The 16,843-nt window shown below is 41.0% G+C and overlaps 1 protein-coding gene across 1 annotated transcript in view; it reads right to left on the bottom strand.

The window, feature by feature from the left end:
* The window catches only part of LOC142748964 (rho GTPase-activating protein 7-like), a 74,915-nt gene that overhangs the window by 14,283 nt on the left and 43,789 nt on the right, over positions 1 to 16,843 (bottom strand). The window contains exons 6-12 of the mRNA XM_075856415.1: positions 16,217 to 16,360; positions 13,860 to 14,019; positions 13,236 to 13,434; positions 12,107 to 12,323; positions 9,945 to 10,059; positions 8,062 to 8,277; positions 7,705 to 7,925 (exon numbers count right to left, since the gene is read on the bottom strand). Coding sequence (XP_075712530.1) covers positions 7,705 to 7,925; positions 8,062 to 8,277; positions 9,945 to 10,059; positions 12,107 to 12,323; positions 13,236 to 13,434; positions 13,860 to 14,019; positions 16,217 to 16,360 — 1,272 coding nt within the window. The remainder of the gene's footprint in view (positions 1 to 7,704; positions 7,926 to 8,061; positions 8,278 to 9,944; positions 10,060 to 12,106; positions 12,324 to 13,235; positions 13,435 to 13,859; positions 14,020 to 16,216; positions 16,361 to 16,843) is intronic.

The raw sequence follows: 16,843 nt of genomic DNA, 5'->3' as shown, positions 1-16,843 counted from the left end.
TACTGTCTATAATTACCCAGGGAAGACCTAGAGCCCTTTTTGAAAATAGGCACCACATTTGCCCTGCACCAGTCCCTTGGCACTATACCATTCACTAGAGAATCTCTAAATATTATGAGGAGTGGGACAGAAATAACTGATAAGGGTTATCATTGGTGTCTTTGGTAAATCTGATTAGTGCCCTCCTTGCCCGCTCTGAGTTTTGATGGATGGCCTTCTCTTGTCAGGTTTGTAGTTGTGCCATATGCTTTCATTTTTTTTTTAAATGGATTTACTGGTGCTCCGTGGGATGTTCAAAGTTTGCAATTACTTTATGGATTTATTTTTTTAATATATAACCTATCCCTAATCTATACTACTCCACAACTTTGTCTCTGACCTGTTTGGAGAGCTCCTTGGTCTTCATTTTGCTTGCTTAGTGGTGTTGTAGAATCAAGGGCCTTTCAGATCAAGTGTATTTATACTGATGACACTTTAAATGCACAAAGGGACCTTATCCAACTAATTATGTGACTCTTGAAGTAAATTTGACCAGACCATATGTAGGGGTTTTTATAGCAAATGGGTGAATACATTTGCACTCAACTTTGGTTTTTTTCTTCATTCCATGTATTTTTTTTTTTTTAATTTAAAATTGTATTTTTTTAACCCCTTATGGACACGGCCAATTTTGGCCTGGAGGACAGAGCAATTTTTTTTACATTTCCCTCAATGCATCCCGACGCTCATAACTCTTATTTTTTGTACGACGTAGTTGTAGGAGACTTTGTTTTTTGCGGGACAAGTTGTACTTTATGTAGGTACCATTTTTTGGTACAAATACATTGTTTAATTTCTATAAATTTTTATTTTGGCGAAAATGCAGAAAAAAAAACAAAAAAACGTTTCGCTGCAGTTTTAATATTTTTTTTTTTTACACCATACACCGATCATAAATAATGTTATACATTTGTTGTACAGGTTGTTACGGTCGTGGCGATACCAAACATGTCTATATTATTTCATGTTTTGGGACTTATATTTAAAAAAGATTATAAAAAATGTGTGTGTATTTTTTTTACTTTTTATCCATCATTAATTTTTTTTTACATTCATTTAACTTTTTTTTTAATCCCATAAAGTGATATCATATTGATTTTTATTTTGTAACTAATGTACTGGCATAGATCTATATGCCAGTACATTAGCCTGTTACTGATTGTACACAGGAAATATGTTCAGACAGCCCTGGGGTCCTTCAATGGACCCTGGGCTGTCTGGCCATATGAGTTATGGGCTTTGATCGCGTCAGTTATTTTCTGTGACGCGATCAATGTGCAGTCCCCCCTCTGAATATAAGCTGATCGCGGCGTTCAAAGGGTTAACTGTCGTGGCTGTGTATTACAGCCGTTGCCCCGCTCTCGATCGCGCGCACAGACGGCTGTCACACAGGACGAGTATGCTCGTCCTAATGCGCAAAGTGTTCGCCGCTCAGGATGAGCATACTCGTCCTGTGTCGGCAACCAGTTAAGGTACATTAAATAAAACCAAAACATAAATCCATTCTAATTCCAGGCTGTAATGCATGTAAAAACACCAAGCGGGTTTCCATACTCTTATGGCATATCCTATGAATGGGAATACAGTGCATTCAATGTCAGATAGATGCAGATCCCAGCTCTGGAATCCACACCTACATCCAGAACGGGGATCACCCAGCCCCGGAATCCACACCTACATCCAGAACGGGGATCACCCAGCCCCATTCCGCCTGGTGATGCGGCGGTGGCAGCCAGAACTAGGCAGAGAAGTAATGGAGAGGTACCTACAGGCTTAGTGGTGTTTTTTTTTTATTTATTTTTTTAAACTCTAGGGGTATGTTCACACGTCTTAACATATTATGTCTGAAATTACGGAGCTGTTTTCAGGCGAAAACAGCTCCTGAATTTCAGACGTTTTTGCAAGTACTTGCGTTTTTCGCTACGTCCATTACGGACGTAATTGGAGCTGTTTTTCAATGGAGTCAATGAAAAACGGCTCCAAAAACTTCCAAAGAAGTGACATGTACTTGTTTGACGCGGGAGTCTTTTTACGTGCCGTCTTTTGACAGCGACACGTGAAATTAAACCTCGTCTAAACAGAACATCATAAAACCCATTTCAAGCAATGGGCAGATGTTTGCAGGCGTTTTTGAGATGTCTTTTCAGGCGTAAAACGTCCGAATTACGTCTGAAAATAGGCCGTGTGAACATACCCATACAGGAATCAATGGAACGAACTACACACGTGTGGCCATCTTTCCATTGATTTTTCTGCCTGGATATGGGAAGGGGGGGCCCGGTGAGAGTAGGAACTCGCATCCATCAGGTATTCCCTATGGATATGCAGTAAGTGTCCTAGATAACAATACCCCTTCCCGACATTTGTCGTATGGATACGTCATGGAAAGCTAATGCCTCCCGCATTTTGCCGTATCCATACGACAAATGGTGGACACCAGCTCAAAAGCGGAGTCGGTGCCACCATCCCCAGGTGTCGGCTGCATGTTTGTTGATACCCTGGGGTAATGGCGAAGACCTAAGTTTGCTCCAATCCCGGCCATCGCTGCATTTAGGGTGTTTGCAGCTCATCGGAACACCAGCAATGAAATTCCTAACACTGGCCTCCCGGTCTGCCTAGTACGGAAGCCTTTCAGGCCCCGACCGGAGGCGGGGGCTTAAAAGGCTTCCATAGCTGCCGGCAAGAAGACACCGGCTCAGGAGCAGAGCCGGCGTCAGTGGTGGATGTTCACTGTATGTTACAGCTGACATCCACCTGTAATGGCAGGAACTGGAGCTAGCTTCTATACCAGCCATTAACCCCTTCGATGCAGCGATCGCTGTATCTTTGTGGTTGGTAGCAGATCGGCAGCCCTGCCATGCTATAGCAACAAAAGGCCTAACAGCCTTCTGCTCTGCCATTACGGAAGCGGATTAGGCACCGCCCGGAGGAAAAGCCTTATCGGCTTGCAGTCTGAATGACTGACATATCGAATACATTGCACTACATATATTTTTCTAATACATCACACTACCTGACAGTTGGACCTTCTAGTCCCCTAGTGGGACTAAAAAAAAAAAAAAAAAAAAAAAAAAAAAAAAATTTAAAAATGTAAAAAAAAAAAAGTTGTAATAAATAAAACTTTCAGTAATAAAATAACACAATTGCCCTTTTTCGCGTATCAAGTCCTTTATTGTTGGAAAAAAAAAAATAAACCATATATTTATATAGGTTATTCCACGCGGTGAACGGTGTAAAAAAAAAACAAACAAAAGCCAATGCCAGTTTGTTTAGGTCACTTTGCCCTTCAAAAATTCGAATAAAAAGTGATCAAAAAGTCACATGTATCCAAAATTGGTACCTATTAACTATAACACGTGTCGCAATAAACAAGCCCTCATACAGCTCAGTCGATGAAAAAACGTCAGTTATAGTTCTTACAACATTGCGATAGAAAAACAAAATTTTTCCAAAAGTAATTTTATTGTGCAAAATTGTTGTAAAAAAAAGAAAAAAAAAAAAAAAAAAGTGCTATCAATTTGGTATCGCCGGAATCGTACTGGCCCGCAGAATAAAGTTAACGTAATTTATAACGCATGGTGAACAGTGTAAAAAAAATAAATAATTAAAAACAAAAAACTGCCAGAATTTCAGTTTTTTGGTCACCTTGCCTCCCAAAAAACACAGGATTTAAAAAATAAATAAAAAATAAAAAAAGTCACGTGTTCCCCAAAATAGTACCAATAACTAAAGCGCGCCACGCAAAAAAACCCTCATACCACTAAGTCTTTGAAAAAAATCAATTAGTCAAGGCTCCAATAACTCAGGAAATACAACACGTCAAAGGGGAACATTTCTGTTTCAAAAGGCGATCTATCAAGGCAATTAGGGAACCAGGAATGGTAGGACCCAAATATATCTGCTTGAAGTGAGGGTGCCAGTATTATACCGGGACAACACTTTCCCAGCAAAATTCCCCAAACTGCAAAAGTGTCGAGTGTGGACCGAAAGGGGGATAAGGACATCATTTATCAGTGCGACACCAGCCTGTGCAGAGAGGATTGCTTCACAGTGTAACAGATCTATGGATTATTTTACCCCATCATTATACCACCTGACTATGCCCCTGATATACTCTGCACAGCTTACATATGCCCCCACATTATAAACTAAAATACCAGTAAACCTCCAAACAAATCTTCTATCAAGCAAATCCACGCTCCAAAAGCCAAATGGCGCTCCCTCTCTTCTGAGCCCTACAGCGTGCCCAAACAGCTATTTACTTCCACATATATGGCATTGCCATACCCAGGAGAACCCTTTTAACAATCTTTGGGGTGTGTGTCTCCAGTGGCACAAGCTCTGCACAGCATATTTGCCACTGAAAAATTGAAATTTTTACTTTGCACCCTCAGCAGCACAATCATTTATAGACGAGACCTGTGGGTGAAAATCCTCACTACACCCCTTAATGCCTTGAGGGGGTGTAGTTTCCAATGTGGGTTCACTTCTCAGGGGTTTCTTTTTTTTATTTCACATCAGAACTTCTGCAATTGTGAACCAATACTTTGCAAAATTGAGGCCTAATTTGGTGATTTACATTGTACTCACTCCTGAGCCTTGTCGAATATCCAGGCAAAAGATTAGGGCCACGTGTAGGACGATTCTAAAACCGGGAAACACAGCATAATTATTAGAAAGCTGCTTTATGGTGGCACAAGCTGGGCACCACAAATTTGCATATCTATGGAAAAAAATCCCATATTCACTCTGCAACATTGAGTGCACACTAATTTCTGCAAAACACCTGCAGGGTTAACATGCCTACTACACCCCTGGGGGGGGGGGGTTCCACTGTTTTTGTTCCCACAGCGGCTTTGGAAATTCGACATACAGATGTAGCCATCTTTACCTGGACTTTTAATGCATTAAATAAAACAATGGCTAGACCTCTTATCTTGTTTTTTTCAATGGCTTTTGTTGTGATATCACGCTGCAGCAAGTTAACAGAATCAAGTTAAAGATGGCTACATCTGGAGCGTCCAGAAACCAATCCCGCAAAATCTGCAGTCCAAAAGCCAAATGGTGCTCCTTCTCTTCAGATCCTTGCTGTGTGCCCAAACAGCAGTTTATGACCACATATGGGGTATTTCCGTACCCCAGAGAAATTGTTTTACAAATGTTCGGTTTCTTTTTTTTCCTTTATTTGTTAATAAAATGGAAAAAAAATAAAATAAATTCTAATAAAATCTAGGAAACACCTGTGGGGGTCAAAATGCTCACTACACCCCCTAGATGAATTCCTCAAGGGGTGTTTCCTAAATGGAGTCACTTTTTGGGCGTTTTCACAGTTTTTGTCCCTCAGAGACTCTGAAAAAAATGCGACATGGCCTCCGCAAACCATTCCTGCTAGATTTGAGCTCCAAAAGTCAAATGGCAATCTTTCCCCTTCTGAGCCCTGCCGTGTGTTCAAACAGCCGTTTACGCCCACGTTGGAGAAATTACTTTACAAATGTTGTAGTGCTTTTTCTCTTTCAGTCCTTGTGGCAATAAAAAAAAAATAAAGCTAATCCTACATTTTCTTGGTAGATTTTCACTTTGTGTCTACTTCAATAATTTCTGCAAAAGACCTGTGGTGTCAAAATGCTCACTGTACCCCTAGATAATTTCCTCAAGGGGTGTAGCTTCTAAAATGGGGTCACTTGTTGGGGGGGGGGGGGGGAATCACAAGACCTCTTCAAACCGAACATGGTGCCTAAAATATATTCTCCTAAAAAAAAGGCCCCAAAACCCACTAGGTGCTCCTTCGCTCTGAGGCCTGTGCTTCAGTCCACAAGCACACTAGGGCAACATGTGGATTTCTAAAAACTGCAGAATCTATAAACATTGAGTTTCAGTTGCGTATCTCTTGTAAAACTTGTTACAAAAAAAAAAAACATAAAAAAAAAAAATGTACATTTGTAAATCTCCTCTACTTTGAATTAATTCCTGTGAAAAGTCTAAAGGGTTAGGAAACTTTCTAAATGCGTGACTTATTGGGGGTTTCTAATATATAAGGCCCTCAAAAGCCACTTCACAACTGAACTGGCCCCTGAAAATATAGCCTTGAGAAATTTTCTTGAAAATGTGGGAAATTGCTGCTAAAAGTTCTAAACCTTGTAACGTCCTAGAAAAATAAAAGGAAGTTCAAAAAACGATGTCAATCTAAAGTAGACATGTGGGAAATGTTAATTAGCAACTATTTTGCCTGTCTTACAAGCAGATACATTTAAATTGAGAAAAATGCAAGTTTTTGCAATTTTTCGCTAGATGTGTTTTTAACAATTAAATTCTGAATGTATCAAGCACATTTTACCAGTAACAAAGTCCAACGTGTCACAAGAAAACAGTCTCAGAATCGCTTGGATAGGTAAAAGCATTCAAGTTATTACAACAAAGTAGAACCTGTCAGATTTGAAAAATGAGGCTCGGTCAGGAAAGTTGAAAGTGGGAAGGGGTTTACGACTTCTACAAATAGGTTCGGGCAAAACAATCTGCTTAACCCACAAGAAACTCAAGGTTACTCCTTTTGGCTCTAAGGCCGGGTTCCCACGCAGCGTAAACACTGCGGAATTTCTGCAACGGAATGGTGTGCGGAAATTCTGCAGCATTTACAGTAGCAGCAAAGTGGATGAGACTTAGAAAATCTCATGCCCACGCTGCGGATAAAAAGCGCAGCGCAAACAATAATTTGACCTGCGGTGCGCAAATTAAATTCTGCAGCATGTCAATTTAGGCTGCGTTTTTCTTGATTTTTCTATTGCGTTTTTTCCCTATTGAATTCAATGGGGATGCAAAACCCGCAGCAGAAAGCCAAGTGCTGCGATTACGCCGCAAAAAAAACAAACGCAACTCCGGGAAACCCACACGTTTCATCCCACATGACCGCTGCAGCGTCATATGGCCTGCAACGTCATCCGAGGAGGCTGGACTACGTGCAGAGAGGACGTAAGCGGAAATTCCGTTCGAAAAGCCGCACCACGACGTGGTGCGATTTTTCGGACAGAATGTACTGCAGGTTGCAGGTCGGACACGTTGCGTGATGTTTACAGTGTATGCGACCCACGGGAACCCGGCCTAGAAGTTTTAAATCTCAAGATGTGGAATGGTTAATTGGCTAAAAAGGGTTGAACATTTTTCTTCTGGAACAGAAAACACAGGTATACTGATTCTAATTCAGGGATCGGTTTCCATTTTCCAATCAACAGCGCTATACCAGGACAATGACTAAGTCCCAAGACTACCACAGACTTCCTATGGTTAAACTATCATTATAGATCACAGCTCTTCCCAAATGGAGCAGAGCTAAAAAGCAACCAAGCTGCAAGAACTAATAAAATAGATAATTTGAGCTAATAACAGGACTTTCACCTTAAAGGGGTTGTCCACAACCGGACAACAGATTATCTATCCACCGGATAGGTCATCAGTATGTGATCGATATGGGTCTGACCCCCGGACCCCGCACCGATCAGCTGCCGGATATTTTGAATGGTAGGCAGCCGGATCAGCTGATTAGTCTGGGGTCCAGGTGTCAGACCTACACCGATCATATATGGATTACCTATCCGGTGGATAGGTCATCAGTTGTCCGGTCGTAGACAACCCGTTTAAATCCAGAACACACTAAAAGTATAAAGTACGCACCTTAAAACCACATATTCCTTGGGTGATAAGGGAGACATACTCTCTTCAGAATAGTGGTAGATTTCAGTATCTTCATCTAGTGTCTCTATGATCGTTGATTGCTGTAGATTTGGGTCCCATGTGTGTTGTTCCCTCAGTATATGCTGTAAGACCATTTGTGGTGAAGCTTCAAGTTCAATGGAAGCTTTCCATAACCTAATTGGGTAGTCATCATTTTCTACCTATGGAAAAACAGAAAAGCATAATGATGGAGACACTTTATATTTTAGGCATCTGAACACAGCATTTTTAAATATCTGCTCAATGCCACCTGGAAATGAATGCTATAGTAGAAAACAGCCATGGAAACACACAAACCTTTTTGTAAGCTAGTTCAACATGTTCAAATCCTGCACAAGACACCCAACTTCGATATTTGTCCTTGGCATCACGTAGAAGATTTTGCATGGAGTTTTCCAGGGATATTAAGGTATTACAGTGTGCTGCCAGAGAGGTTGTAGAGGTGTTGGTCACTTCTGGAGTGTAAAGTGGCTTACAAAAACTAGGACAGAGATCACGGCAATAGTCAGGGACCTACATGGGAACAGACAAAATGAGAATAGTTCCAGAAATGCACTCTACGCTATATATTTTACACAGAATACCATCCCTCCCAATATTTTAATCCAGAATCCTGGGCAGTTTAGGCCCCACCCTTGTTCCAACCAGGTATGCCTTCAGAACAATCTAGAAGCACCAATTAATATGCAAATTTGCATAAGCCTCATTTTTAGGCAGTGTTCTGTGTGAAAGCTGGGAAGTAGAATACTATGACATCGGGGTTCATTTAAAAAGGGAATGCTTCAGGTTATTCTTTTATGAAAATAAAAATACACTGCAGAGATTTAGGGTCAGAAAATGAACATGACTGCCCAGTGAAAAGTGATCTCTACAAAACAGGTGTAAGCCTATTATTTAAGTGAAAACTCCAATACTTCAGGACAGATTTTTTTTTTTTAAACTTAATTGAATACATAGTAGGATGGAGGAGTAAAAAACCAAAACAATCCTTGACTCAATTACTTAGAGAACCTTTCACTTGCCCATACATGTAATGGGCAGGGCTGTACAAACCCTGGGGCACTTTAAATAATGGAGGAGGGTAGGAAGAAGAAAAAAAAACAAAAAACACAAAAAACAAAAAAAAACACTGGAGAGAAGAGTGTGCGCGCGCACGCTCTCACTCTTCAGCTCTCGGCAGACAAGGACAAGACTAATCTCTCGCGAGAGCACACAATCTTGCACTTGTCTGCCGAACTGGCAAGGGGGTTACATAGTTAGTACGGCTGAAAAAAGACACATGTCCATCAAGTTCAACCAAGGGACGGGAAAAGGGAAGGAAACATTTCTACACATAGGAGCTAATATTTTTTTGTTCTAGGAATTTATCTAACCCTTTTTTAAAGCCATCTACTGTCCCTGCTGTGACCAGCTCCTGCGGTAAGCTATTCCATAGATTCACAGTTCTCACGGTAAAGAAGGCTTGTCGCCTCTGCAGGTTGAACCTTTTTTTCTCCAGACGGAGGGAGTGCCCCCTTGTTTTTTGAGGGGGTTTTACATGGAACAGGATTTCACCATATTTTTTTGTATGTGCCATTAGTATATTTATATAAGTTAATCATGTCCCCCCTTAGTCGTCTTTTTTCAAGGCTAAATAGGTTTAATGCCAAGGGGGCGTGTCACTGCTACGGACCGAGCTGGAGAGTGGGGAGGGCACATGCGCACGCTCACTTCAGCTGTCGGCAGACAAGTACAAGACTGATCTCTCCCCTCTCCAGCTCTTGCACGGTCCGTAGCAGTGACACGCCCCTTTGCCAGTTCGGCATACAAGGCCAAGACTGATCTCTCACGAGAGATCAGTCTTGTCCTTGTCTGCGGAGAGCTGTAGAGTGACAGCATGCACACGCTCTCCTCTCTCCAGCTCTTGCTGTGACACTGTCCATAGCAGATTGGACAGCGTCCCAGCCATGTTACATGCCCCATTGACCGTTCAGGGGGTTATTTAAATATCGGGCGCCAAACAAAACGGCACCGATATCTAAAGAACGGAGGGTAGAAAAAAAAAAAAAAATGTAAAGTGCCCCAGGGTTTGTGCAGCCCTGCCTATTACATGCTGCACATGTATGGGGAGGTGAAAGGTGCTCTAAGTCATTATTAGGCATTTTAACACACATGTTGTAAATTTTGCACAAATACTATACCTGAAACAGTCTGCTGCAGTCAGCTATCATGTGAGCCAATCCTTGTGTTGCTGCTAAATTCTCACTCAAGTCTTTCTGATCTGGTTTTCCAAGACTATACTTCCTTTGGCTTGACCTAAAGTAAAAGAAAAGACAAGCAGGTATTTTATCACTCAACATATTACTTACTAGACATTGCGATCAGGTTTTGCTTAAAGAGGCTCTGTCACCAGATTATAATTATCTCCTACATAATCTGATCGGCGCTGTAATGTAGATAAGTGGTTTTTATTTTGAAAAACTATCATTTTTGAGATTTATGCTAATTAGTTTCTTAATGACCAACTGGGTGTGTTTTTACTTTTTACCAACTGGGCGTTGTACAGAGGAGTGTATGACGCTGACCAATCGGCGTCATACACTTCATTGCTCCAGCCCATTGCTACAGCGCGATTGTGCAGTGAAAGAAGCTGGGCTGGAACAATGAGAAATGTATGACGCCGATTGGTCAGCTTCATAAACTCTTCACAACGCCCAGTTGTCTATTAAGAAAGTAAATAGCATAAATCTAAAACTGCTCTTAACTTGCTCAAAAATGATAGTTTTTCAAAATAAAAACCACTGCTGTTATCGACATTACAGCGCCAATCAGATTATGTAGGATATATTTATTATCTGGTAACAGAGCTTCTTTACATAACTGTACGCACAAAGAATGTATGAATGATGAAGAATCACGGTAGCCGTGGCCTAAATGTAGGAGTTAGCAGGGTCGGACGTGCAACGGCACGAGAGTCCAGTAGGTATGCGGACCCAATGCTACTTTTAAAGCAGCTTCCCACTGTCTAGGAAAATTAGTTTTAGATCGCATACAATAGATTGAGCTAATAATAATTCACAAATATTGGTGGTTTGTTAGAGAGGCATATGGGTTTGCTCTATGATGAGCCATTGTCAAAGGGGCCCATATACTGTTTTTGCACGGGGGCACTATGCAGTCTGTGTCCGCCACTGGGGGTACAGAGGTTGCAGTCACACCTAGGACAGAAACCGCTCTGTCCCATTAGACTACAGCAAAACTATAAATAGTATGAAACAATTGGAGGGGGCACCGATATAGGTTTGGCATTGTAGATTCATGTTACCCCTCTATATAATATAGGGTTCCATTAGGTAGGTAAATATTTATGAACAATTCCTTTAGTATTGCCAGTAATGTCAAAATCCTAATATCTCGACAATTTCATGTTAAACATGGAAGCAAAGGCCTGGATGACATCATTACAACACATTTCCTGCCCAATTATCTACAGGACAGCTCCACTGAATGACACTGCACAAAGAAATGGCCGATAAGACATTAATCCTTGGAGCCAGGCCATTCAGATTATACGTCTTTGAAGTTTCAATCAAAGTAAAACATTAACATCTATATGTCTGGCAATCTTGTTCAAAGTGGTCTTTTTTTGGCGGATGGGAAGGCTTTATTAAAACAAAGACGCACTCATGCAGGATCCAAAAGGAGCTGTGTTAGGGTGCATGATTAGGTTCAATAAAGACAATGTTAATCCTTTTTAAAGACTTCCGATAGAAATGGCTATCAATCGTCACACATACTAATTTAGGGAGAGTGTTCAACAGATCCAAACAATAAAATCTGCTTAAAAAAAAAATTATTTAACACAAGAAATCCATGATCAGACTTTAGTGCACATAATCTAGCTGCCAATACACTGCTTGGATGAAGTACACTACGTGTTTTGTATGGACTTTGGGCTCCCTGAGAACTTTTTCTGTAGGATTACTTCATTTTTAATAGAATCCAGATAGAATGAGGTAATCGACATCCCACATTATTAAGTGGGACATCTCAAATATATTAAACGTAAAATATGTCCTCTAGCCCATAATCTTCACACTCCTGACCCATTACAGACTGCAGCACATACTCCACTATTGGAAGAAAGGCATGGGCACTATAATTTTTCATGGCCTGTATTTCAAGCCCACATACAACCAGATAGTACTGTAACCTCTATGGTCTCAAGTCGAAATTGAGAAGGGAAGGCTGCAGGACGACCAGTCATAATTTAAGTTTTTCCTAGAGGGGGGGGCTGAATAAAAAAGATAAAAATAGGATTGCTCTCATACAATGCAAACGCAGCCACCTGGTATAAACCCACCTAGTTGATGAAGAGCTGTCTCGTCGCAGAGAGTTTAAATGAAACAAACTGGGTGCAAGGCACACTGCAATGTTGGTTTGGGTCATTTGGTTTTCACTTGCACAAGCAACAACATCTCTGAAGAAGTAGAGAAGAATTTTAAGAGCCTCACGATTTTCATCTGGTAGTAACAGTACGGCAGCCTGGGCAGCATAAAACTGTTGATCCTTTGGCACATCTGTATAAGTAATCACAAGTATGTTATTGGGTGTGACAATTTGTCAACCCAGGATTATGGTCCGCACCAAGCCGTTACATCCTATTTCCAAGATCAGACAAATGTGTCCTACCTTACATCTAACCTCAACATATCCTGAGTGGCAGAAGGGTACCGGCTTTGAAAAAAAACAAAAAAACATATATTCATGATACTCTGTCTTGGGTTGTCTATTCTAAATGTGTGGCCCTCCAGTGGTTGGGATTTGATTTGCAGCCTGTCAAGGGCTATGCTTGAATGTTTCTATAGTGTATTGAATTTGTTTAATTATAAATTGGAGTCCTTAACCAAATTCAAGCAATGGTAAAATGTGGACACATATGTAACGCAAATGTATAAAAAAATAAAATCTGAAGAGCTAGTCTGTATCTTAGGGCCCTTTTACACTTTACCATTTTTGGCGCAAACGATTGTTCACAGAACACTCGGCCTGTGTAAACGCTCATTCGTCGACTGATCATAGTTTCTGCAGCAGAAAATGTTACCACTGTCGGCAGGACATCTCACTGTGTATAACTCGAGCCGTGCTACTGACATGATGGAAACGTATGGGGGATGAGCTATTGTAGCAACGAGCGTTCATCCCCATACATTACTGATAGCTCCTTGTAAAGGAGCAAACGAGCGCCGATGAACAAGCGGTCTCGTTGATTGGCGCTCTTTGTTACGGCCAAAGTTGGCAAGTGTGAATGGATCCTTACAGTCTGATCATTTAGGCTAGTACAAGAGGTCGGGTGACATTTCATAAGATACAGTCTAAAGTCCAAAAAGTTTGGAGAATTCTCAGAGCAATAAAGGGGGACTTCTCCATACTTAAAAAACAGAGACTAAACAGCTTAGACAAACTCGTAATTTCCCAGGGTAAAATCTTACACTGATAAATGTGCAGGAAAGATTCACATAGTTTGCTTGTGAATATAGGTTCAGGTAGATCCCGGAAATACTGCTTCACCATATCTGCTACATCAAAAGCAGACTGGCCTTCATAATTCACATAGTTGGGGTCCAGTTCATTCATTTCTCTAAGGGCCTGGATTCTAGACTTCACACCGGATTTTCGAAAGAGACCAACCTTGAATGAGAAAGTCATTAAGTTAACGGGAGGCTTGATTCACACACACAATTTTGATGCGGTTTTTGTTTATTCCTCTGCACTAGTTACAATCACATTTCACAGAAATATAAAAAAGGTAAAAATGGTGTAAACATGCAAATTCCATACAACATATTTAACTGATCGATGCAATGAAAAGAAAACCTATAAATAAAACAAAAAAAAATTGGCACTGGGAAAATATAATTGCTAGTCTGAAGGGTAAGAAAAAAACCAAACAAAAAAAACAAGATATATATCAGCAATATTTATCCATAGATTCAACACATTCTATAGGCATACATGCATATCGCCGTATCTTCTCGAATACTGGATAAATATCCTATATAAAAATCACATACTGGGCAACAGAAGTAAATGAAACAATATACTGTGTTACATACCTGATCAAGGAAGTGGACCCGCAAATAATCCATAGCTAGAAGGATGCTTTTAGGTATAGGATAATTTGTCCTCTGAACGTTCAGGAGGAGCGGAACTCCAAACACATTTTTATCCTTGTAGTCCGGAGCTCTGATTTTGCGGATGAATTTTGGAAGAGTCCTGGAAAGAGAATTCTATAATTAAATATTTCCTGGTTCTTGTAAAGATAGGATATTGAGAATTACATTTTCTGAAAGGATAGCCTTAGGTTTTATTATATTGTCCCAAAATGCTTAGACCAGGCAAACTGATGAAGTAAAACCGTATTAAGCCTTGGTATGTATCCCCACCACCACCACCCTTTTACTTCCACTTCTGTGCTGGGCAAGGGACAAAACTCCATAGAATGGCTTGCATTTGAGACCTAGCACTTCTTGCTCTACTTCCAACTCTTGGTGCAGATGTCAAGTAAAATGCAATTGCAGATGGAAATGCTTAAAGTGTAGCTAAATGTTCGACAAACTTCGGACATGTCATAGTGACATGTCAGAAGTTTTGGATTGGTGGGGGTCCGAGCACTGAGACCCCATCAATCGCTAGAACGAAGCAGCTGAAGCGTTCGTGTGAGCGCTCAGCTGCTTAGTTTCTATTCGGCTTTTTCCGGAAATAAATGTATCTTGTATGGGCTCATAGGCTTTCTATTGAGTCCGTACACCGATGCATTTATTTCCGGAAATAGCTAAAACAGACACAAAGCAGCTGAGCGCTCACACGAACACTTCAGCTGCTTCATTCTAGCGAGTGGTGGGGTCTCAGTGCTCGGACCCCCACCAATACAAAACTTCTGACATGTCACTATGACATGTCCGAAGTTTGTCGAACATTTAGCTACACTTTAATTTAAAAAAAAATAAATAAATCATCCCACCCCCCCAAAAACATAACACCGGCAGAGAAATACAAAAATCACAGTGCAAAGAGTGCCCCCCCCCCCGCTATATAAATGTATCAATAGACCATGTACAACATTACACAAATAATAAGGCGCACATTGGAGGTAAATTTCATCATAGCACATACAATGCAGCCACATTCGAACTTGGTCAAAGCAAGGAAACAGGATAGTCTTAGCAGTTACCCCACACCTGGCCCTGAGCGACTATTTCTGCAACCACCCCCCCTAGAAGAGGAACAGACGACCACCGAGCCCAAAGTCACCAACTTTTTATTTTTCAGTCAATGGAGTGGTGTGAAGGCTTGTTTCTTGCAGGAGGAGTTGTAGTTTATATTGCACCACGTAATAGTAACATAACGTACTGGGAAACTGAAGAAAATTCTATGTGGGGAGGAATTGGAAAAAACTGCAATTCCTCCATTATTCTGCTGGTGAATAAGATTACAGCGATACCAAAATGTATAGTTTTTTTCCTGGCAGTTAGTGCCGGGTGTTAGCTGTAATACATAATGCACATGAGCGCACTGCATACTTCACCCCCTCCAACATGTTAGAGGAGATTACATGATCTCTCATCAAATCCCTTGACACCAGAGCCGGTGTCAGTCCAAGGAACCCAAACCTTTTCAAACTTGGCCAGCGTCCCTCTGGTGATATTCTTTTCCAAATTTACGAGCCAACTGATTGTTAATTCTTGTGCTGTAGGATTATATTCATCCAATCTTGAGCTATTAATTGGCACGCCACATAGAACATCTAGGCTCCTGCCAGTTTTCCCATCTCCGTGGTCGCCAGATCCTTCACCTATCCCAGCACACAAACAAGCGGGGGTCATCTCGACACCAACCTGAAACACCTCAGTTATGACAGTTCCCACATCTCACCAGAAACCTTCCAGACCAGCACATGACCAGAACATATGAAACATGCCCACAGAAACAAGTTTACAACCTGGGCATGTCGAATCCTGTCTAACCCCTATGTCTCAAATACATTCTAGTCTTATAAACCTGAAGTAATAAATCTAAATAAGAGACAATCTTTCAGGCTCACTCAGACTGTTGTTGCACCCTTTCCAGAATATCCTTCCACTGAATATCCACCAATGGTCCCACTTCTGCCTCCTACCTCTGCTAAACGGATGCTTGGAGAACAATAAAGCCAAGAGGGCCCTGTAGAGTCTGGAGAGAACTCCAGACCAGTTGGACGTGGTTTCTATGAAGCTTATTTTATTCTCAGTAACACAACCAAAGCCGCCACAATATACACTTAGTGGCCAAACTCTAGCTCACGAAGTTAATTACTGGCCAAATAATCAGCCATGTATTGTCTCAAAGCAAATCCTATGTCAAGATTGACAAAAGACAAACATTTTTATCAATGTTAGCTTGGTTAGGGAGATTGTCATTTAATAACCCCTACCAATTCCATCCCTGTTTGCTAGAAGGGGAGTATTTATCCATCAACGCTGTGAGTTTCAACAAAGATAGTTTCTGGATCCGGTTCAGGTGGGCTGCTGACTGCCTGTCCACTTCCAAGGAAAGATCTTCAAGCTCTGGACTTTGTCTGCAAATTCAAGATATAAAAAGGGCCTTTGAAGTTCTGCTGTATATAGGCATACATTTACAATCCAGTAGAATATAGGACTATCATTAAGTTGCTCAATACATGTAATACATTTAAATATATATGTAGAGGGAAATAAAAATAGCCTCAAAGTGCAAAATATTAGCTTCATGCTCATAATTTTGTTTTTAGACCGATGTGAAGACGCTTGCATCATTTCCAAACTCAGGAGTATTTTTGACGGTGATTCACTAACGGTCACATGGGATGCAACGTCATCCCAGAAGGCTGGACTGCAGGAAGAAGGAGGACGTTCTAGGCAAGCAGGACTTTTTTTCTTCCGGCGTTGCGATTTTTGCAGCGTAAATGCCATAACGCCTTACTTTCTATTTTGCGGGTTTTGTACCCCATTGAATTCATCGGGGAAAACCATCAACGATCAATCAAAAACGCAGCATGAATAGACATGCTGCGGAATCAAAC

The sequence above is a fragment of the Rhinoderma darwinii genome, chromosome 3, assembly GCF_050947455.1.
Source record: "Rhinoderma darwinii isolate aRhiDar2 chromosome 3, aRhiDar2.hap1, whole genome shotgun sequence".
Classification (NCBI taxonomy): domain Eukaryota; kingdom Metazoa; phylum Chordata; class Amphibia; order Anura; family Rhinodermatidae; genus Rhinoderma; species Rhinoderma darwinii.
This window is presented reverse-complemented; position numbering and strand designations above follow the sequence as displayed.